Below are 23,187 nucleotides of genomic sequence, written 5' to 3'. Positions count from 1 at the left end.
TGCTCTGGCCAGTTCGGTGCAGCGACTTCGGTGGCCTCCTGTATCCAGCTCACAACCCTCGACGGCAGACAAAAGAGTCGGAGGTCACTGACAGTTACGGCGGTCTTGTCAGCAGGGCGCGTCGGCGCGAGCGACGCTTGCTCGTTCCGACTACTGCGTCGCCATTTCCGGAGTCCTGGCCTGGAATCGTGCTGTCGAGTCTGCAAAGCTGCTGCTGTGACCAGCGGACGCCAGCGGTGTACCTAAGGACAATGTCGGCTCGCATGCTATGGACAGCGCGTGGACATTTCCTCAGCGCGGCCACTGTTGCATGTACTATCTTGTTCGCGAAGCACGGGTTGATGTTAGACCGTATAACATGTTTCGTCGGAATAAGTAGTGATACAAGGTTGGGGGGATGTGGGGATGCGCGACTCTCACGCGTCCCCTGATATGTTGTTTTTCCCGCAAAGCTTCCGTCTCCTGCAGTGTGGCCTGGGGCCCGCGGCGGTCGGCGTGGTTGAAGCGCAATACGAGAGATGGCGCGAGTGTTGCGCTGCTAACGCCGCCTCACGGCAGGGTTGGTTGGCGGCGCAGGGGGAGAACACGCTGCCTCTTTGGTTTGAGGTCGTCAAGCGGTGTGGACGTTCCGAACATGCGCTGATCCATGGTCTGCGAGACCATCTCGTGAGGCCTCGTTCGAATGCGCCACCGTTCGCGTGATCGTACGAGCGAACGACCAAGTGTTGGGATCCAGCATGGGGGTGAACATATTCGCCCGCTATCCGGTCGTGGTGAGTCGGACTTCCTAGATTTGTCGCACACCCATCGGCATGTTTTGTGGATAGCAACTTGGCTTAGCAGGCATTGATCTATGAAAGGTGCAATAAATGCCCTTGTGATTGTTTGCACTACTGTGTTGTCGTTCATTTGTCCCAAGAGTACGGGTGAGAACCCTACAATAGTAACGCCTTTCTTTTGGCAATGCAACACTAGCTGCAGCGGACACAAGAAAACACATGATAATCGTTGATTAACTAATTATCTAATATTTCCTAATAAACTTTTAATTGTCGATCTTAAAGCAATGTGTAGAAATCCAGAATTAGAAACAGTTAGTAAGCAAAACCTGCGTAAACTTAGTAGGTTTCACTTTTGAGATACTTGTTCCTAAAATTCATCATGAAATGCATTAGCATTATATGCAGTTTTGTCCCTCAAGTAGAAAGAAGGATTTCTATAAACCTTGTTGCTGAACAAGCTGGTTATAGTTTATGAGAATTAGAGAGAATTATGAGAATTCAATGTCTTTTGTGTTTTGAATGTGCTGAAATGCATCAAGCACTGAAGGCTTTGCAGAAAAATAGCACATAAAACACTAACGCATTTCTTACCAAGTTTAAAGAGGAATATTTTGAAACTTTCTATTAACTGAACACGCCTTGAAAACCAACCAGCTTCAATGACAGCAGTGCAACACATGCCTCAAGCTGATTATTTAAAATGCTGTTCAGTAATCACATTTTTTAATTAACTACACATTCAGTGGCCTCTTCTGTGCTGCCAAATTAAAAAGAAAAGGCTGTTAGTATTAAAATTAAACCCTGATACAACACACTACTCGAAACAACACTTTGCCGCACTGAAATTTCATCACACTGACATAGTGCACATTAAAAGGCCACACTTATGTAATGGCCACACAACTTAAGTTGGACCGAAATATTACACAAAAATATATCTTAGAAATTATTTGTGCATGAGCCACAGCCCCTTTACACCGGAGGACATCTTGCCAGCAGTGGCTGCATCCTGTGCATTCTTTACGTAGTAGTGGTGGCACGCATAGAGACGCATCATCTACTGGTAGTTTCTGCACCTTATAGCTTGGCTTAAAGCTTGTCTATTTAATTATTGCAGTCTTCACAAAATTTGTTTACAAGTGCCTCACAGCCTGTCAAACTGCTGTTTCTGCCCGCACTGCTTTTTGTTGACAGTGCCTGCTGGTGTGTGCCACATCAAGTGTGTGCGCGCACTTAAGCTTTCCATGCCTTGTGCTTGTGCATTAAGCTTTTGTCACTTCTGTGTGGCCTGAAAAGTATGCAGCTGTGCAGCATTGTTTACTTTTCACACAAAAACATAGGCCGTTTTTTTTATCTCAAAACATCATGCACTGCCTCACATATGGTCTCCTGTTTGCTTGTTTCTATAGCAGATTGTTTGAGAGAAGTTTGTCGACTAAGCATCAGTTACAAAATTTGTATCCAGATGCCTCGTGACTTGTCCTGTTGCACTTTCCACCTCTGCATGCATTCTTTTGCAATGAATGTAAGCTGCTTTCTGTAGCCAGCACTTGTCCGAGTGCACTGCCCTAAATCTGCATGCCTCCTGAACGCTGTGCACTTTGTGTCTATTGTGCATATTGATGCAGTAAGCTTTTGCAACTCCTGCACCACGCTCACAGCTAGGTTTCTGAGGGTGGTGTCTCTTCAAACAACTACATGTAACTCATCTAACCAACGACTGGCTCCCGTGATACCCTTACCATTCAATGTCTCGGTCTTCCTTTGCGGCAGCAGTAAAATTTCATTTCACTGACATTATCAATAAACGCAATATGTTATACAACGCTTAATAGGTGTCAGGCTAACCATATGTGGTGTTCTATCAATATCAAGTTAGCTATGATAATTAAAATTATTATGTTTAGGATTCTTCTACACTGAAGTTTATTACATGGAGGTTTGACTGTGTCTTTAATGTCCTGTCTTAGAGAAATGTGGATCCTCTTCACTACAGCATATGGTATAGACCCTTTTTACAGTGATCTCGGGGGCCCCCACAAGTTCAATCATGCAGTGATGCATCCAGTGGTTGCCTCAGCTGCCTCCGCGTTTACAATGAATGTGCATAAAGCCCGGTGCGACCCAAGAAACCTGTTTTGGCGGTTATCGTAAACAGTGACTGCGTAGATGACACAAGCCATTGTCCAAAGCTTCAGTCAGAGGACATGTACACTTTTTTAGAGCTCATTACGCCTTGTTAAAACAGTGCGAGCAGTATATACGGCGCTCATACTAAAAGCTGGGCTAGAAGTGTATTCCAAGCTGTCCAAACTTTCTGCTTAAAAATTAAATTAAAGGTTTATGATACAACACTGGCAGATGAGTGAACATTATATCCTTGAGGAAGGCCGTGCATTATGAAGGGCTAGCAACACAGGCAGTCCTTGTTCAGCAGTGGTCTGTGAACTTGGCCATACAGATTCATTACATTCCTTATATGCCAGTCACTATTTTTGCTGCCAACCGTATACTGCACACATCTTCCCTCTACCATTACACATTTTGCAGCATGAATGAAGCATAGCACATCAGCCATCAGCCAGCTGCATTTCCACCAGCTGATCGTAGAAGTGGTAATTGTCTTGAATTCGTGTTTTTGCCACACAAAAGCGCCATCTCGTTCCTTTAGAGCAAACTACTCTGTGAAAAGGTTCTACAAATTCCTCTAAGGTGAGTGAAGTCAGAACTGAGTACTCTACAAATCACTTCGCTTGCGACCTGCCGGAAAATTATGACTAAAACAATTGTGGAAGTAGCATTATAATCTCTAATATTTTTAGAGCACAATAGAAGGTCACAAAAGTGTGAGAATAATATACAAGGTACATGGATCATCAGACTCCAGTCAGCTACTTTAGGTTTGCAAGGCCAGGTTTCCGAAAATTCCGCAAGGAAAAAATAAATAAAAATTCACTTAGAGAAAAGGCCCGTAACAGGCTTGGAATATGTTAGGAAAATAAATCTGTAGATGTAGCACATCAGTGCAGTCAAAAAAAGCACTAGCTGCAATGCCTTCCTTCTAGAATTTCTGTGCTTGGCACAAATTTAGAGCATTGCTAAAAAGCATTGGCTTCCAGCAAGAACAGTCAGTAAGCATTGTATTCAGAGTAGACAATGTAGAGAAACTCGTGCATGAAATCGATGGACATGCTCAGGTGTGTGTCAATGGTGGAACAAATTTGGTAGCTAACAGTCACAAGCACACAGAAATTGCTTTGTAAATCCTTTCATGGTAAAGTCAACACATGCTTTGAAAGAAAGCCTGACTTTGGGCATCGATGGCCCCCGGGGCTGTCATTCACATATTAAGGAAATTATAAGGGCTGTATCTCACATCTTTTTTCGCTTGTTTCTGCCTAGATAAGGTAAGTGTATGTTCTACAACAGGAATGTGCATGCAATTCTCGAAGTACCAGCGTTTTTGTGTCAATGCAGAAGTGGCGACAGAAAATTAGCACCTATCTTGTGGAGTCTTGGTTTTGGGGCTTTTCTAGACAAGCAAAACTTTCAAGACTTACTAAAAAGACACTATAGGGAATATTGAATAGTAACTTTTAATATTGCAAGTAGTGCAATAATTTGGTAGAAAAAGAATAGGCCGCAGTACAGAGTCCCAAGTTTTCTTCCTCTCTTTTCCTTTCTTTCACACTTTTGCACAACTTACGTCATGTCTGTTCCTCAACTATCCCAGCAAGAATTTTGTTAGAAAATTTTTCAATTCACTGACCAGATACGACAAAATAATAATAGTTTTACCATCTGATGCATACTTTCTTTTCAGGCAGAGGAGGAATCACAACGTAGCGGTATGCGTCTTGCAGGTGACTGTGCAGGTACTCGAAGTCCCGGTATCGCCGCCACACAATGTACGGTGTCTTTCTAGGCTCCCGGATGCTGCAGCAAGAGATAACATTGGTGAGAAGGGCTATTCAAGTTTCTGGCAAGCAGACACCAAAGGTGGCCTCACCATTCCCTCGACAAAATTTCGAGGCTTGCAAGACACAACACAGCCACATAGCCATGTGTATGATGTGCCGCGTTGTGAGGCAACAATAGGGGCAACAATAGTGAATGTAGAATGAATGTCAGCAAGACATCGGCTACTTTATATTTACAAAGTAAATGTTAGTAGGACGTCCTTTAGATGTAATATGGATGACTGAATCATACCTGGACATTGATAAGATATCGGTGGTTCACTGTGTGTGTATATTTGTCACATGACATCAAACAATCTTGAGCGTATAATTATGTTTTGTTGATGGGCGATTACACTGTGCAGGCCATGTACAAAACAAAATAATCAAACCTCTTTTTTTACAGCTACGAAAATCATCAGGTTTCGCATAACATATATAGCAACAGCTGAACCCCTATGTCTCTCCGCAGTTCACGCAAACGCAAGCCCACTATGAATAGCAGCACATTTCCATCGCCTGTGCGTGCAGCAAGCTCAAGGTGCAACGAAATGGAACCAAGTCACGAGCACGACGGCGTCGCCATGTACGCGAAAGTGCAGACGTCAGACGAAGTTATTGTCCACAATCAGCCAGATAGCAGAAACAAAGTTCCAAAAACGAAGCAACTCACACTGACTCCACCTGATAGGCAATGTAAACATCTTGCAGCGGCATGACAGTGCCCGTACAGCGACGCTCCACCTCCGTTATGTTGATTTCGCAGATTCCACTCTGCTGAAAAAGAGGGGAGAGGAGTGCGGCGAAAACTGAGAGCTCTCTCCTACGTTCTGAGGAACGTGCTTCGATTCTTGACTGCACGAGACGTGGGATGAAGGCGGTACAGAAACAATCGCCCTTTACCTCTTGCGAGTTCTCATCTTCCGGAGTTTCGGACATGGTACAACTCGCTTTTAACACTTCTGTATCTACGGTCCGGATACTCTACTGCCGTAAGTAATCAGTAAAGAGTTCGATGAGGTCGATCCATATGAGGTACACGGTACTTTCGCACGCACGGAGTCCTCATCAGCTGCTCGTCGCGCCGGAGCGCCAATCATACGCCCCGCAAAGCGCAAGCCAATGTTCTTGCATTGACTAGAGGCTGCGTCTTTCATCGAGTTTCATCTTCAAAAATAACAATCAAGGTGTCCAAAATAAATGTTGCGGTTCGTTGAGCATTCTAAAATTATAATTTTTGTTAAAGTAAAGTATAACTGACTTAAATAAAGCAAATTTTATATAACCAGTGTTGTTTTGTCGCACGTGATTTTTGACGTAACAGTGGTTTCGCGCCAAAGTTGCTCAGGCCATGCTTCGCCGGTCGTCGACCGTTCATAACTAACCATCATGCAAGTTTCGTGGTAGTCTGCCTAGACGCTCGCATTTACTAGCAGCTTTTCGACTGCGTCCAATAGGTAAGCTACCATTTAAAGAGAAAGCGTTGCAAAATTCCTGGCTTGCACTGTCGTTCCAGTCCATTCATATACCATGTTGTTTGTGTGTGTGCTTTGGCGAGCGCCCGTGTGACCGCTTGTGCTCTGGATTCACAGGCCACTAAGATCATTCAAAACTTCCGAGTCAGAGCGCGGGCTAATGACAGAAGTGTAAGATGACGTGCTGTCGTTTGCATCCTGTTCGCATGTCAAGAAAAACTTGCGAAGCGCTCACTAGGGACCCCTCTGCTGCCGTGGTGATCGACGCTTGCGTCGCAATTCTCGTGTTATATGACTGCGAAACACCGCTCTCAAGCGAGGAACACAGCGCAAGATCTGTATTGTAGACTCCACGCTTCTAAAGCGTAGCCGGAGGCTAAGACGAATTTGTGTTGCCATGAAGGAGCATGTTTTCGTTTGTGGGTAAATTTCTTCGTTTATATTACAAACTTTCTGTCACTTCGGAAAACGCATGACTTGCAAGTTCGGTCTATTGCATGTTTAGAGCATGATAGTCGTAACCGAGCTACCTCCGAACACGTACTCGCCAAGCCACTTTGGGCACGTTTGTAACCCAGACAGCGCCGGAACATAAACGACCTCTGTTCTTTCTTTCAATTAGAAAGCAAAGACGGGGAAAATAGGTAACGCCACAAAATCGCACTTACCTTACATGAGGCAAATAGTTTATCTCCCACTTTTCGGAAAACAAAGTACGAGTGATATTTCTTGAGGCAAGCAGGCAGTATTGAAGGTAATCCCTGACAGTTCAGTCATTTCATGCACTTTCCACTAGCTCTGGATTTTGTTCCTTAGCTGACACGCCTCTGGCAATTCTGTAAATCCACTAGAGATGGTTGTGGTGTGTATTTCTCACAACTGTAGGGCCATGTCAGCCTTTGTAACTTGCTGTCATAGCTCTCTTGTCTGAGATGGTAACTTCGTCCAATATCCTTGAGTTTCATATGAATACTCGAGGCAAATCTAATGCTGGTTTCGCTTTGAAATTACTGGTGGGATGTGTATCTGCCTAATCTTATGCCTTGAGCATCCTTCTGGTTTCTTATTGTAGTGTAATCTGTTAAAGTTCACCCAGCAATGGTTGGTCTCATTTGGCCTGTAATTTCTACCATTCTATTGTTTCAAGTATAAAAAAATGATGACCCTGTGGTAGGTGCTACTTTCAAAAACGCCATGCTGTGTATGTAGACAGTCCTGATCACTTTTGTTTGTTTCAGTAAAAACTTAGTTAGGTAACTCAATAGACACACCTAACATCATGTGGAAGTTTGCTGTGTTCATTTTTTGTCCGAGATTTCAGTATCACCGTGGAATTGAAATGCATTTCACAGGTATTTTTTTACTCCTGGGATAATACAATAATCTCTGAGCATTATCAATTTTCTCGGAAATAGGTGGCATTGAGATGATTAATTTACATGTGCCATATGCATTCGGCTTCATGTCCGCATGCAATTGTTTTTTTGTTGTCATTTTTGCGTTTGGCTTCTGGTTTAATTTAAAGAATAAAATGTGATGTCCACGAGGCTTGAGGAGACTAGTGATGCACATTGGTATATCTCCAACACCAAGCACAGTCTTCAGATATTGGTGGTCTGATTCGGATTTGCCCACTCAAATTTTGCTTGTTTCCCAGTCAAGGATGCATGAATGCACGTCCTGTAACCATGAAGTGATGTTTCACAGCAATTTTGTGTGCATTGTCTTGTAACAGAGTGGCCATGCTGTCGGCAGAGCTGGCACAGCAGCTGAAGCTGTCCACTGCACACCAGCAGAAGAAGCTGTTTGGGGCCCTCCTCGAGGCTGAAGCCGTCACCAACATTGAGGAGTTCAGGTGCGCCTCTTATGTGTCATGCTGTTCTGATGAATGACAAGAAAGAGGGTTAACCGAGGGGCCTGGTTTTTATTAATTATGTCATAGGAAGCGAACAAACAAAGACACCAAGGACAACACAAGGAAAATTACTTGTACTTTACTAATTGAAATAAAGAAATGATAAAGTAATGGAATTGAATGAAAAAGCAACTTGCCACAGGTGGGGAGCAATCCCATGTCTTCACATTACGTATGCCATGCTCTACCAATTGAGCTACTGCGGCACTGTCTTCCCATCCACTTTCTGGGGTATTTATGTGTTACTACTAGAACTAACCCTGGGAGTGTTAGCCAGTGCCACCACTCACAAACATTGGCGGCAGATGTGGAACATACTTTCTGCCACAGGCGTCACGAGTACATGATGATTTTAGGGTGAAGGCAACTGGTCAATAAACCCACACGTGCTACCTGAAGGCTTCAATGTTGCCGGATTTGAGACCTTCGTTACGTAATGAACGAGAAGAAAGGAAGTTAACCGAAAGGCCCAATTTTTATTAATCATATCATAGGAAGCCAACAAACTTGGTGTCTTTCTTTGTTCTTCTCTTTGATCCTCTCAATTATGATGAACTGTTAGATTCAGATAATTGCCTAATTCAAGGGTATAAGGAATCTAAAATAGGCTCAGAATTTCTCGTTGCCCTCTGTATCCGACAACTCTGCTGTTATGATTTTGTGCTGAAAGGCAACTCCAATGAGCTTCTTTACTACGTTAGAGAAATGGTTGTTTTGATCCCTGTTTCCTCTTATGCGTAAGATCACTTTGCAGAACACAAAACAATCTTTTGCAAGAAGACATAACTGAAACTGTCTGGCAGCCCACAGAGCTGCTTCTTGTAGTGTTAGTAGTAGTATTGTAGAAGTCGCCATACACTGGGAACTAGAGTCTAGTAGCGTCATCTTGAATCAGTGTGCTCAGCCACAATCTCTAAACATTGTTGCATTGTATGACTTGGCTGAATTGCGCTGTTGTACACAGTTGCTTGTGGCAATACAGTTCATCATCACCAGTAGCCTATTTTTATGTCCCCTGCAGGACGAAAGCTTCTCCAAGTGGTTGCCAATTACCCCTGTCCTGCGCCAACTGATTCGAACTAGTGCCCACAAATTTCCTAATTTCATCAACCTACCTAATTTTCTGCCGTCCTTCGCTACACTTCCTTTCCCTTGTCACCCATTCTGTAACTCTAATGGTCCGCTGGTTGTCTACCCTATGCATTACATGGCCACTTTGAACTATAATATTGGCTGTCCCTGTTTCCTCTGATCCACACCGCTCTCTTGTATGTTAATGTTACACCTAACATTTTTCGTTCCATTGCTCATTGCGCAGTCCTTAACTTGTTCTCAAGCTTCATTTTTAACCTCCGAGTTTCTGCCCCATATGTTAGTACCCATATGTTAGTACCCATATGTTAGTACCCATATGTTAGTACCCATATGGGCATATGTTAGTACATATGCCCATATGTAGAATGCAATTATTGTGCACTTTTCTTTTCATGGATAACGATAAACTGCCACTTATGATTTGGTAGTGCCTGCTGTGTGTGCTGCAACCAATTTTTATTCTGCTGTTAATTTCCTTCTCATTATGAGGTTCCCAGTGGGTAATTGGCCTAGATAAATATACCCTTGCAGAGATTCTAGAGGCTGACTGTCAGTCACAATTTCTTTTCTTGCCAGGCTAGTGAACATTACCTTTGTCTTGTGCATATTAATCTTCAACCCTAGTTTCTCAGTTAAAGTTTTCAATCATTTGTTGCAATTCATCCCTGTTGGAGCTGATCACGACAATGCCATCTGCAAACCAAAGGTCGCTAATCGTCCCTAGTCTAATACTCCTCTGCAATGCAGTTTAACCTAAAATGATGCTGCATCCATAAAAAAAAATGCTTTTGTTGCATTCTTTGTTCATTATGAGCATATATTCTCTACATGCCAATACTGGGGAGAAACATCTTACATTTACTTCGTTTTAGTTTACAATTTATTATGTTTGTGTTTGCTATATCGAGGCTCAACACTATAAGCACTGAAGACATTCTAAAAAGAAGTTTGCAGGGGATCATCCCTGGGTCAGTGTTCTCAAATGATCACTTTGAGGCATTCAAATCACTTTCACAGTATTTTGTGGGACTTGGCACTGGATGCACAGAAGTACTATTGGGTTACATGGCTCACATGGCTACAGTACATGGCTGGCTACATGGCTGACAGCATTCCTTGCATCGTGCATAGACAGGGAGCTTAGCAGAGCGCCACAAGTTCTGTCGGCTGTATCATGTAAAAGTTCGTGAAAGTGACTGTATCCCTGAATGAGAATACCACCCCATTACTGCTGCTATCATGTTGACATTGCAATATGGCTACTAGAAATAATCTGTTCAAAGGTGCAGATGCAGTCTTTAAAATTTGCAGAAAACTGTGTAACCTTTCAATTGGATCATTTGGTACATGTGATAAAAGTGCCGAGCAAAGTGTGCAGAATGTGAGTCTCGTTGAAGTATGCAAATTAAGAGAAAGCTAGCTACAGTTGCCCTTTCAAGCCTATACTTAGTGCTGTGAATGAAATGTGCCTACTGTGTGTGCAGGAATGTCCCAGTGGCCAGCAGTGAGGTGCTTCTCTCTGGTAAGTTGTGGGGAAGGACAGTGGGAGGCACTACATGCCAGTTTGCATTGGAGATGTAGCATTGTTTAGGAATAAGGCTGGGGCACACTTGTTTTCAATGGCTTCCTTTGGAATGCAAGGCAATTAAATGTCACTGCACTCAGTGCAGTCAGCGCCCTCTGGAGTTTGTGTGGTGGACATTAAAAATGGGACCCCCAACTTTTGCCTGTGGTAACAGTCAAGTCTAGCAGCCTACTTGCCCCATTGCAGGGCTTTCCCCCCATCAGGGCAGCCACTTGCCTTGCTCAACTCTCTCTCCTTGGAATGCATTTCGTGGCAAATGCTTTATTCCTTGAGCACACGCTCATCAGACGCAGCAAAAACAGTTCATGCAAAGCTGCCCCATGGGGTGCAGCTGTGATAGGCAGTAGCTCAAGTTCAGTAAGAGCGTGTTTTGCTCTGGGGCTGGTGTGTCTGCTGGTACTGCTTCAGGAAGTGTTCCGCTGATTTCTGGTGAAACACTATTCCTTTCTCACACCCACGTCACTGATATGATTGTTTCCTCGGAAGCTCACATTCATATACTACGTGCCACCCAAATGATACACTTGCTCCGAAGAAGAGTTCAGGTGCAGGCTAAAGCAGGTATAAAAAATGAACAATGATACTAGAAATGTTAGCTCAGTGGGTATGAGTGCCCAATATCTTAATAGAATTGTGGTACCTGTATCGTAATCTGTATCTAATCTGCTCAGCATGCAGCACGCTCTGTGTTCATGGCACGATACGCCCCCATGTGATAAGGGCGTTACCCGCCTGTTCACAACGTGTATAAAACCAGTGCTGAATAAACACTGGGGCTCACTTTTGCCCAGCAAGTGACACACGACGTGTCGTCGTCTGCTCCACTCGATTCATGGTGTCAGAAGTGGGATAGCATGGCAATGCACTTCCTGCACGACGCGTGAAGACCAGCGATCCTGTGGCGGAAAATGGATTTCCTCAAAGCACCGGAGCCGCTCCTTACAACAGGCGACCTGCGCAAGAACTGGCAGCTCTTCAAACAAAGGTTTGAAATTTTCCTCACGGCGTCAGAGGTCGCAGAAAAGCCTCGGACTGAGTCCAAGAAGACAGCGTTGCTTTTGAGCGTCGCGGGCGCAGAGGCCATTGAAGTCTTTAACACCTTCACGTTTGCAGCAGGCGAGAAAAACGACGACTATGCCACAGTGGTGAAAAAATTTGATGAGTATTGCATTGCACAGACCAATGAGGTTCACGAGAGGTATATGTTCAGGAGAAGAATCCAAGCTGCTGGCGAACCAGTGGAGCATTTCTTACGAGACCTGAAGAATCAAACACGTGCTTGCAACTTTGGAGCTTTGGCGGAATCGATGGTCAGGGACCAAATTGTGTTCGGGATAAATGACAACACGGTACGTGAAAAGCTCCTCAGGGACAACAACTTGACCCTGCAGAAGGCAGAACAAGCCTGTAAAGCAGCTGAAGCATCAGCAACTCATAAGGAAATGTGGAACCAGGAACACCAAGTGCATCCTATCAGCAGGACTAGCACGAGCCGCGAAAACCGAGAACAGACACGTTATGACTGCCGAAACTGCGGCGGAAAACACTCCCCAAGAAGGTGCCCTGCTTTTGGAAAAACGTGCCGGAGATGTCAGCGGAAAAACCACTTTGCCAGATGTTGTAAAGCGACGGCAGTTGTTGGCGAGTTGCAAAGCGGCCAAGACGATTTCGAGATTCTCGACGTATCCGCAAAGAATGTGTCCAGCAAGCATGACTGGACGGTGGAAGTCCAAATCAAGAATGTGGCAGTTCAGTTAAAGGTTGACACGGGATCGCAGGCAAATTTGGTGCCTTATGGATTATACGCCAAAATGAACCCACAGCCGCCCCTGTACCCCAGCAGCACGATTTTACGCTCCTACGGCGGAGATGTAATCAAACACATTGGCGTCATGCGGGCCGAAGTCTCTTTAAATGGTTGCATTGCCATGCTGAGCTTTTTCGTGGCACGAAAGGGGCGCCAAGCAATCCTAGGACTTGAGGCGAGTGAACGCCTGGGACTGATTTCACGCGTGAACAGCGTGTCGCAAAACAGCTCTGAAGAAGTGGTTGCCAGCTTTCGTCACCTTTTCACTGGCACCGGCTGCGTCAAACGAGTATACCACATGGTGCTTCGCAAGGACGCCACGCCAGTGGTTCAGAGACCTCGTCGAGTGCCACTGGCTTTAGAGGAGCCACTTCGGGAGGAGTTGTCACGTATGGAACAAGCTGGAATAATTGCAAAAGTCACTGAGCCAACAGACTGGGTGAGTCCCCTTGTTATCGTACGAAAGAAAGACGGGAAGCTGCGAGTCTGCATGGACCCCAGGAAAATAAATGAGTGCCTCAAGCGCGAGCACTACGCGATGCCGAGGCGGGAAGACATAGAGGCCGAGCTGGCCGGCGCAAGAGTATTCACTCGCCTAGATGCAAACGCAGGGTTTCACCAAATTCCCTTAGATGACGAGACGTCTAGGATATGCACTTTTGCGACACCCTTCGGCCGCTATCGATTTTTGCGACTGCCTTTCGGAATATCATCAGCGTCCGAAGTATTTCAACAAACCCTAAGTGAAATTTTTGACGCGCTTCCTGGCGTTAGAGTGTATGTCGATGACATACTCGTGTGGGGCAATTCCCAACAAGAGCACGACCAACGTCTAAGATCAGCGCTAGAAGCGGCAGAACGTGCGGGCCTTACGTTCAATCCAGCAAAGTGCGAGTTTGGCGTTCAACAAATTGAATTCCTGGGCGACGTAATAAACGAAGAAGGAATCCGTCCAAATGCATCCCATGTTGAGTGCATGTTGCAGATGGCACCCCCTAGTGATAAACTAGCAGTTCAACGCATGCTGGGTGTCGTGAACTATTTTGGAAAGTTTTTGCCAACACTAGCAGAAAGGACAACGCTTCTCAGAAGCTTGCTAAAAAAAGACACTGTTTTCGAATGGTCGGCAAATCACGAAAAAGAGTGGAGAGCGCTGTGCGACAGCCTTAGCAAGCAGCCCTTGCTATCAGTTTTTGACCCTGAAAAAGAAACCAGGTTATCATGCGATGCGTCACAAAACGGAATCGGTGCTGCCTTGCTGCAGTATCACAACGGTGCATGGAAACCGGTTGCGTACGCCTCCAGAGTGCTTACTGATACGCAGCAACGCTATTCACAAATTGAAAAGGAAGCAATGGCCAAAGTTTTCGGCTGCGAGAAATTTCACCATTTCATGTATGGGCGGAAGGTTGTCGTTGAGACTGACCATCGTCCGTTGATCTCCATATCACAGAAGGTGATCGGTGACATGCCGCCAAGACTGCAGCGATTTTTTTTACGTCTGCTACGCTATGACATTTTAATGCATTATGTTCCAGGAAAACAGCTCCTACTGGCGGACATGCTGTCCAGGGCTTCCGTTAAGGGCGCAGCAGATAACGCAGACAACAACAACGACGACGTCGAAGTGCACACAGTAAGTGTGGTTGATTCTCTTGTCAGCGAAACCATGTGGAAAGAACTGGCTTCCGAGACACGAAAGGACACGCAGCTCGCCGCTGTGCTAAAGCACCTGGAGAACGGGCAACCAATTGAAGGACCGTTCAAGCCTTTTGCCGCTGAGCTATCGGAAGTAAAAGGGGTTCTCTTGAAAGGCTGTAAGATTGTCATTCCGGCCAGTATGAGGCGCGATATGTTGGCCAGAACTCATCAAGGCCACATGGGAATTAACAAGTGCAAAGAAAGGGCACGGCGCCTGGTGTTCTGGCCAGGAATGAACACTGATATCGAGACGTTTGCACAGGCATGTTCTGTATGTAAAACGTACGCTTACAAGTTGCCGCAAGAGCCTTTGATTATGCGTCCGGTTCCAGACCAACCATGGTACCGCGTCGGCATGGACATTTTTAGCCACGCAGGTCGGTCCTACTTGTGTGTTTATGATGCCCTATCGAATTTTCCCGAAGTCCAACAGCTCGTAGACACTTCAGCAAAAACTACTGTAGATGCAGCAAGTGCCATATTTTCCAGATATGGCATACCAGTAGAGGTATGCACTGATAACGGGCCTCAATTTTCCAGTAGAGATTTTGCCATGTTCTCAAAAGTGTACGATTTCAAACACGTGACCTCAAGCCCGTATTTTCCCCGCTCCAACGGACTCGCCGAAAAGGGGGTACAAGTAGTCAAGAGAATCTTGAAGAAAACAACTGAAGCTAAACAAGACTTTTGGCTTGGTCTTCTCGCTTACAGGTCAACTCCACTGGAATGCGGCTGGTCACCAGCCGAAATATTACAGGGACGCTCGCTGCGAACAACTCTACCAACCGTTCAGGTCGGACAAAGCCGGCGGGTTGACAAACGCCAGCAAACAGACTACTCAAGAGGGCCACTCGCACCGCTCAACAACGGCGAAACGGTCAGAATAAAGGACAGCTCATCATGGAGAAGAAAGGCTCGGGTTCTTCAGTCGTCTGGTCAACCAAGGTCATACGTTGTCATGACTGAAGACGGGCAACTCTTGCGACGCAACCGCGAGCATCTGCTGCCAACCAGAGAATCTTTTCGCCTTAGCGGTCCTCCTCACGACGACGAAGGTGTTTTTCAAGAATACGCTGCCCCTGCCAGCACACAACACGACCCAGAGGCGGCGCAAAACCCAAACAGCACAGCGAGCATTGTGCCGACAGTTCCGCAACAAGCAGCTGCTCCAAGGACTACAATACAACGCAGACCACCTCGGCGCTTAATGTATGACGCGAACTTTCAACAAGTGCCGTGACTGTATTCAGTGCTCTGATCTTTGCTGTAGTTTTGGATGAGCAGTGATTCTTTAACTTTCTTTTTGTTCTCCCGAGCTAAAAGCGCTCCTTGTCCTAAGTTTTTTTTTTTTTTTTTTCGTTACGAAGGGGGATGTATCGTGATCTGTATCTAATCTGCTCAGCATGCAGCGCGCTCTGTGTTCATGGCACGATACGCCCCCATGTGATAAGGGCGTTACCCGCCTGTTCACAACGTGTATAAAACCAGTGCTGAATAAACACTGGGGCTCACTTTTCAGATTCAGATTCCAGATTCAGATTTATTCGTTCCAAAAAAAGAAGTAATTACATGAGAAATATACAGACGAGGGTCCCAAAGTGAAAGAACTGTAGTGGGACCCTCGGTTAATAATAACAACATTGATGGTGATATCAATAGTCAGCAAATTAGCGTATTATAAACAACATCTACAGATCAAATACATCATTAGACATGTCATTTACAATCAAACACGAAAAAGCACGTTATAACAGAAAAGCGGAAAAAAGCATGGATGAAATACAACAAATGACATGGGAGATAAATGTAAGAGGTACACCGCTAGATCGTAGTTAAGTTATCGCAGTAAATGATGCTTAAGGTGATTTTTAAAAATTGCAAGAGAAGTACAGGATTTTATGGTTGATGGTAATTCATTCCAAAGAGAAATTGCAGCGAAGGAAGATGTTTTTTTGCCGTAATTGGTATGAACCATGGGTAACAAGAAATTGTTGTTAGCTGCAAATCTGGTCATATTTTTATTCTGCAAAAGGTCAGTTGCAATGAACGGATACATAAGGTTATTATGAAGCAACTTGTGGAGTAAGACGAGTATGTTAAACTGGAACAAATTATTAATAGGCAAAATATTATACGCGCGAAGTAACAAAGAGGCATTGGATTGCATGGAGCTAGAAGTGATAATGCGTATTGACTGATTTTGGATATGTTGAATTGATGATAAGTGACAAGCGTATGTGTTGCCCCATGAAACAATGCCGTAATTAATGTGACTATGAATGAACGCATAATACAACGCTAGCAGAGCCTCACGAGAAAAAAAAGGGCGAGCTTTAATTAATGCACGTATACCAAACGCAGTCTTGTGCTTGAGATGTTGGAAGTGAGAGCGAAATGTAAGGTTAGGGTCAAGATGTATGCCAAGAAAAGTGACATCGGTGCTAACGGGAATTGAATGACTTCCAAGCTTTACTTCAGGAATAGAAGTTAAGGTCCTTTGAGCACTTTTGAATAACATAAATTTAGTTTTTAAAGGATTAAGAACTAAGTAATTGTTGCTACACCATTTTATAATGTTACTTAATGCAATATTTAACTTAGAAGTAAGAGTAGTAACAGATTTGTCAGATGAAGCTATGGTTGTGTCATCTGCGTATAAAATGCAATGAACGCAGTTGGAGGAGTTAAGAGAATCCGGAAGGTCATTAATATATAAAAGGAAAAGCAAAGGGCCCAGAACTGATCCCTGTGGTACACCTTGGTTAATACATTTTGTTACCGAGAAAGTATTTGCTGCATGTACTGTGTATGGCCGGTCACGTAAATAATTTTTTAAGAATGTTAGCGCAGGACCGGTTATACCATAAGAGTCAAGTTTATTAAACAGGGCTTGATGGTTAACCGTGTCATAAGCTTTACTGAAGTCTAAAAATACAGATCCGACTAAGTTTCCCGAGTCAATACATTTTTTTATGTAGTCAGTTAGAGATAGAACAGCTAGATTCGTGGAACTTCCTGGGCGGAAACCAAATTGATTGTTCTTTAGCAATTTAAACTTTGTTAAGTAGTTATTAAGACGTTTAACAAATAATTTCTCAATGAGTTTACTAAGGCAGGAAAGAATTGCAATTGGTCGGTAATTATTAACTGTATGTTTGTCGCCTTTTTTAAAAACAGGAATAATCTTGGCATTTTTTAAAAATGAAGGGAATGCACCTTCTTTGAACATAAGGTTGATAATATTACAGAGCGTGTCACAAACTAAATGCGCAACCAGTTTTAAATGCCTGACACAAATATTGTCTAAGCCAGGCCCTGTATTTTTAAGGTTAGCAATCGTGGAGCACACTTCATTTGGTGTAGCTGGTAACAAAAAGAATGATTGTGTCGTACGGCTCAAAGTATTATGAAACTGCGCATGTATGTTGTTATTAGTGTAAACAGAAGAAAAGTAGTCCGAAAACGCGTTAGCAATTTCGTTGGGCTCAGAAAGAGTGAGACCATTGTAATTTATTTTGGTTATAGAGGCATCAACAGACGATTTGTTTAGAAAAGAGTTCAATAACTGCCATTGCTTTTTGGGGTTGTCCTTATTCTGATCAAATTTATTTTCATAGTACTTTTTTTTTGCCTGTTTAAGTAAAACATTCAGTAATTTACAGTACCTACTATAGCGTCTAGCTAGTCTAGTATTAAAGCAAGTGACACACGACGTGTCGTCGTCTGCTCCACTCGATGCAGTACCAAGCCAGTGGCCTATTTTATACCAAATTGGAAGAGGATAGCTTATTGCAGATTTCTTGCCAACATTCCAAATAATGATTAAGCTTTCCATACAGTTTTAAGGTTTGTCACACTTCTGTCACCAGTTAGTTTCTAATGTTTTCTCGCAACAATTGAACTCCCATGCCAGTGCATTCAATGCATCACTGATACTGCAGCTCCACATTTCTTCTGAACTCAAAAGATCCTGAAAATATTGAATACAGTCGCCGACCGTTTATTCGGACCTCACGGGGACTGCGGAAATGTCCGAATAAACAGGTGTCTGAAAAAGCAGATTAAGAAAAAAAAAAAGAAATCCTTTATTTCCACGCACTTATTCGGGCTCGGCAGTAGGCTTGAAGAAATCGTGAATGCGCCATTGCATGCTGTTCCGTTTACGCACATTCAGATAAGCCTGAATCTCGGAGAGGGTTGTACGGTCACTATAGGCGGCTGAAAGCACAGTCACTGCTTGTACACGCTCTGCATGCGACGGCAGTGGTGCGTAATCTTCGACTCGGGAGTCATCATCCGGTGCTGCAGCAGAAACTTTACGAATGATCTCGCCGTTGTCGAGTTCTGCGCATGTCAGTAAAGCACCTGTGAAACTGTCAAATGAGACAGTGTCTGGAATTGCAATGCAACCACTGCGCAGGTCGGGGCAGAACATTTTCGGCGTCAGTAGGGAGCACATCGTAAGGCAACAAATCCTAGGCCTCCCGGCACCCGCTTGCCGGCACTCCCTAGCGTAGTCTGCATGGACACTGTCGGCTCCATTAGGCACTTGACGCTATGTTTCCGTATGCCGCGTTGGATCACCGCAACCTCGACACAGCACACAAAGCAAACACCACCACGCCGACACCAGTCGCAGAAACAAAAAATGTGGCCTACTCGCAGTATCATGTATGAAGAAACAAATGTCTATCCATGTCTTGACATGGCTTACTAAGCTGAGACCAGAACTGCTGTAGCCGCTCTATCGAACCAAGCAGCAACGATGATGGCGAGCGGGGATTTACAGTAACGCCACTTCGTGGGGCAGCAAAGAGGCTCCGTTCAAAACAAAAATGGCGTTCAGCAAGTCGAACCGTGCACCGGTCAGAGTCAGTGCATGGTGCTCTCGATGGAGTTGGCTCAAGGAGTGTCCGAAAAATAAGATGAGAGGTTGCAAGGTGTCCGAACTTTCGGCACTTGTTATACATTAGTCTATGGGGAGAATGGGCGGTACCGCGAAGCAGACCGAATAATCGTGTCAGAATTTTTAGTCTTGAAAAATTAGTCGGCGACTGTATATGCAGCCACAAGAAATTTCTCTGCTGTGCTAAATTATAAATTCTAGCTGCGCTGAAGTGATGCAACGTATAGAACAGATAACGCCTAGTCTATGGGACTAATGGAATGATTGTGAAGAAAATAGAGAAGCAGCAGTGGAGTGCACAGAATTAGATAGCTTGATGTGAAATGAGGACATTGACACACGCACATTATGTTTTTCCAATGACTATAATTTTTTTGCACTAGCTAACATATGTTGCAAAGGTACCGCTCGGCGCAAGACACATCTTCCGGTGTCAGAACTTTCTCGAATGTTGTCGCTGATTCCATAGGAATGAATATTTGTCTAATCAAATTGTGTGCACGAAGCGAATATTGGTGTATATTCTGGGACAAATGCAAGCACCACCGTGAGACTGGAATGTCGGTCGATGAATCATGTATAAATAACAGTCACATTTGACCCGTGGATCAGATTTCAACTACCGTTATCATTGTGCTCTGAGTGTTACTTGTTTTTCTGGGCACAAGTACACCTAATAAAAGTTCACTTCTTAAGTCACACATTTGGCAATGTCTTATGCTTCACAGTCACGACAGCGTGACAATATGGAGTCAGCTGACACTATTAGGGCAATGGTAGATTGCTTTGAATGTGTTCTCCTTGATCCTGTAGTGTATGTAAAAATGGCTTTATAATAATGATAATGGTGACTGATTGGACTGTATGGTGCCTGTTTAGAAAGTAACTTGAACTTTTTTTGTATCTGATGTGTGATTAAGAGCTCCGAGACCCCTATTCTGCACAGCCTAAGCTTGTGCTCTGTGTGTAGGCCTTGTGGAGTTGCTGCGCTCTTCAAAGGATGCCACTATGCTGACCAGAGGAGCTGATGTCCTGGCAGCTGTTGCCCAGAACAAGAACTTCAGCTCAAATGTCAAGGTGGGAGAATGCTTCTGAGCCTGTGTTCCCTATTGAAAAATTGATCTACATGTACAGTGAACCAGCGTTAACTCAAACTCTGATATTTCGAGATGTCATTTAAGCTTATATTTTCCCGCTGCCGTTTCAACTTCATGTACTTTTCAACGCTTATCTCCAGAGTTTTTGTGCTCGATAGGGCATACCTCAAAATCTTGACTGTGAAAATACCAGAGAAAAGTTGCTGCCTAAAGGTTTTCATACTTTGGGGGCATCAGCAATGTCACATAAAGTAAAAACAGAATTCTGTGGCCGTGGCGACTTTTGATTAACAGCTTCAACGAACCTAGGCACATGCCTGGTGGTTGAGCAAACTCTCAGGCACAAGAGACCTGGACATCACTCCCAGCAAAGCCTCCTTCTTAAGGGGCAGCTGCACTCTTCTCTACCTATTTTTTTTCATTCAGGGCCATGTGCACCTTTGCGCTTAACACCACGCCAGCTGATGTCATGTTGGAGAGTGCAGCTGGCGCCCAACCACTGTGTCCCAAATCCATTCCCAGCGACAGCTGCCTCTGAGCAGCAGACACTGATCCCAGAAACGATACATTGTAAAACCCTGTTAACTCGAAGTTGCAAAAGCCTGAAAAGATTTCGTAATAAGCGGAGTTTTGAGATAAGCAAGTTCACGGAAATGTGAGCCCCTGGTCGTGCATAGATACATAGAGCCTTTAAAAAAAGGTGCAATTAGCTGCTAAATTTTTTGCAAAAGCTAAGTGTACCAGAAGCGGTATTTTCAGTAAACCACTTTTGTGAGATATTGTGCGACTAGGCACCTGACACGTCGGGCTTCTACGAGCAGCAGCAATCCTTGCACAGAGCCAAGCACACACTGTTACATGCAGCACACACTGTTACAAAGTGTAGGCACAAAAAGTATCACAAAAGTGCTCGTTTGCCAAAAAAAGTAGGGGTGTGCGAATATTGAATACCAGTGAATCAAATAGTTTACGTTCAAATAATTCAATTTGCAAATTGCATATCTACTGTTTCATCTTTCTAATATTTGGTACAGTCGAAACCACTTACAACGATACCAGTTTTAACAATATATCTCTTATAACAATGAGAAGCTGCTTCACCCTCAACTTTAGTAGGTTTTTCATGGTGAAATAACCCTCTTACTACAATGCCCCGATGCTACATTATCGGTCACCATATTTACACGATTTTCAGTCGACCCGAATGTAAGTCGACACCCCCCCCCCCCCCCATATCGCGTGACAGGAAAAAAAAAAAAGAGCATACCTGAGGGAGCATTCGATAACCAAAATTTATTAGTAGCTGACGTGGTCACTGGTCTACTCATCTTCATTAGTGCTGCCATCGTCATCCCTGCTATGGTCCCACAGTGCATCGTCGTCCAGCGAAGTTGCACATTTGGCAAACGACTGCACCACGACATCTTGTGGAACAGCAGCCCACGCCGAATGCACCCAATCACACGCACAGCCATCAGGGAGGCTCTTTTGACAAGTCCGGTTGGCGTAAGTTCACGGTCTTCTGCCGCCAGCCACTCATACTCACGGCGGAGCAAGTCCTTAAAAGGTGGAGATCCAGGCTTGTTTCATGACTATGTTGCACTCCACTGGCAAGGACCGATCACGCATTTCAGTGACGTACGCCGCAAACTTGACCTACAGCTCGGGAACGTGTCGAGACTTCGGCACATGGGAAGTTCCTCACTTGCCATCACAGATGAAAATTTCACTTCGCTGCAGTTGCCACTCTCTCACCAGCCTTTCAGAAACATCGAACTTGTGGCCCGCTGCGCAGTGATTTGTTTCTTTGGCGTAATGGATGGCAGCCCTCTTGAATGCTGCTATCAACGAGTGCCGAATGATTAGTGGGCCTGCAGCACTCATGACGACTGAAGAAGCATGGAAGTAGCACGTAGCCGGCAGTCAAGATCATCGGCAATGATCATCGGCAATGCAAGCCATTGCTGGTGAAAAGAAAGTGCATGGCTATGGATTTGGAAACTAAGTGCTTCCAACTGATGAGACAATTGTTGCGAATGTGCTTGCATCATATAGTGATGGCAGCGATGAAGCGGCAGGGCAAGCTGCCTCAACGTTGTCCTTACAGGAGGCCCAGCAGATGATTCAGTCCCTTCAGGGCTTCGTTTTTGCATGGAACCTTCTGCTGCACTATGTGGAGCAACTGGATGCCTTGTAGAAAGATATCAGCAAGCTTCGCGTAAAACATGCAAGGCTGACTGATATAGGCTTTTCTCGTGCAAGCCAGTGAGAAGTACGTGGCGAGATGCTTGTGGCGATCTCTCCTCAGTGTTTCTTGTAGATTTCTCAAGCTGAAAGGCAGCCACAGTAGCCTTCTTGCAATTTTTAAAAGGCACCATTTGGGGCCATCAAAGCAATGCCTCGGCAGTGCTCGCTTATCATTTGCCACCCGTGACACCTCTTTGCAGTTGTTATAGCAATACCATTCGTTAACGCCAACAGCCACTGCTTGTTACATGCAGTCGGAGTGCCCAGGAAGCAGTTAAAGCGTGCACCTTCCAATCTTGGAGGCTAAAGAGCAGGGCACTAGAAGCCAAGCCTCGCTAAGTAAGCGGAAAATCCAACCATGGCGGCCTCCAAGATCAGGTAGCGGGTTCGGAACAAGCGATTTTGAGCCGAAAAATCTAACTTTGGGGCCTAAATTCAGCCGAAAAATCATCATGAAAATACATTAGCTCTTTGGCAACCCTGACGGTACATTTATGAAGTCCGGAAGATCCATCAAGTCAAAATTTTCGGAGCCCGAAAAATCTTTTGGCTACTGAATTGTTGATTACGAGCTGAGCTTGTGCAAAACACTTATAGGGTTGATGCAAAGGGGTGTGA

General features: G+C 44.6%; 2 protein-coding genes across 6 annotated transcripts in view; one reads left to right on the top strand and one right to left on the bottom strand.

The window, feature by feature from the left end:
- Nucleotides 1-5,861, bottom strand: part of LOC142573220 (sorting nexin-4-like) — a 117,707-nt gene extending 111,846 nt beyond the window's left edge. Inside the window, exons 1-3 of one of the 4 annotated variants that reach the window (XM_075682811.1) lie at nt 5,645-5,861; nt 5,415-5,518; nt 4,595-4,718 (exon numbers count right to left, since the gene is read on the bottom strand). In XM_075682811.1, the coding sequence (XP_075538926.1) occupies nt 4,595-4,718; nt 5,415-5,518; nt 5,645-5,680 (264 nt within the window). In that variant the 5' untranslated portion in view covers nt 5,681-5,861. Of the gene's footprint in view, nt 1-4,580; nt 4,719-5,414; nt 5,519-5,644 lie in introns of those variants that run through there. The other 3 variants (XM_075682812.1, XM_075682813.1, XM_075682814.1) reach the window with 3 other exon arrangements.
- Nucleotides 5,862-6,078: 217 nt separating this feature from the next.
- LOC142573218 (uncharacterized) overlaps nt 6,079-23,187 on the top strand; it is a 325,311-nt gene continuing 308,202 nt past the window's right edge. For both annotated transcript variants that reach the window (XM_075682810.1, XM_075682809.1), the window contains exons 1-4: nt 6,079-6,198; nt 7,952-8,071; nt 10,711-10,748; nt 20,196-20,302. In XM_075682810.1, coding sequence (XP_075538925.1) covers nt 7,959-8,071; nt 10,711-10,748; nt 20,196-20,302 — 258 coding nt within the window. In that variant the 5' untranslated portion in view covers nt 6,079-6,198; nt 7,952-7,958. The remainder of the gene's footprint in view (nt 6,199-7,951; nt 8,072-10,710; nt 10,749-20,195; nt 20,303-23,187) is intronic.

The sequence above is a fragment of the Dermacentor variabilis genome, chromosome 2, assembly GCF_050947875.1.
Source record: "Dermacentor variabilis isolate Ectoservices chromosome 2, ASM5094787v1, whole genome shotgun sequence".
NCBI classification, from domain to species: domain Eukaryota; kingdom Metazoa; phylum Arthropoda; class Arachnida; order Ixodida; family Ixodidae; genus Dermacentor; species Dermacentor variabilis.
This window is presented reverse-complemented; position numbering and strand designations above follow the sequence as displayed.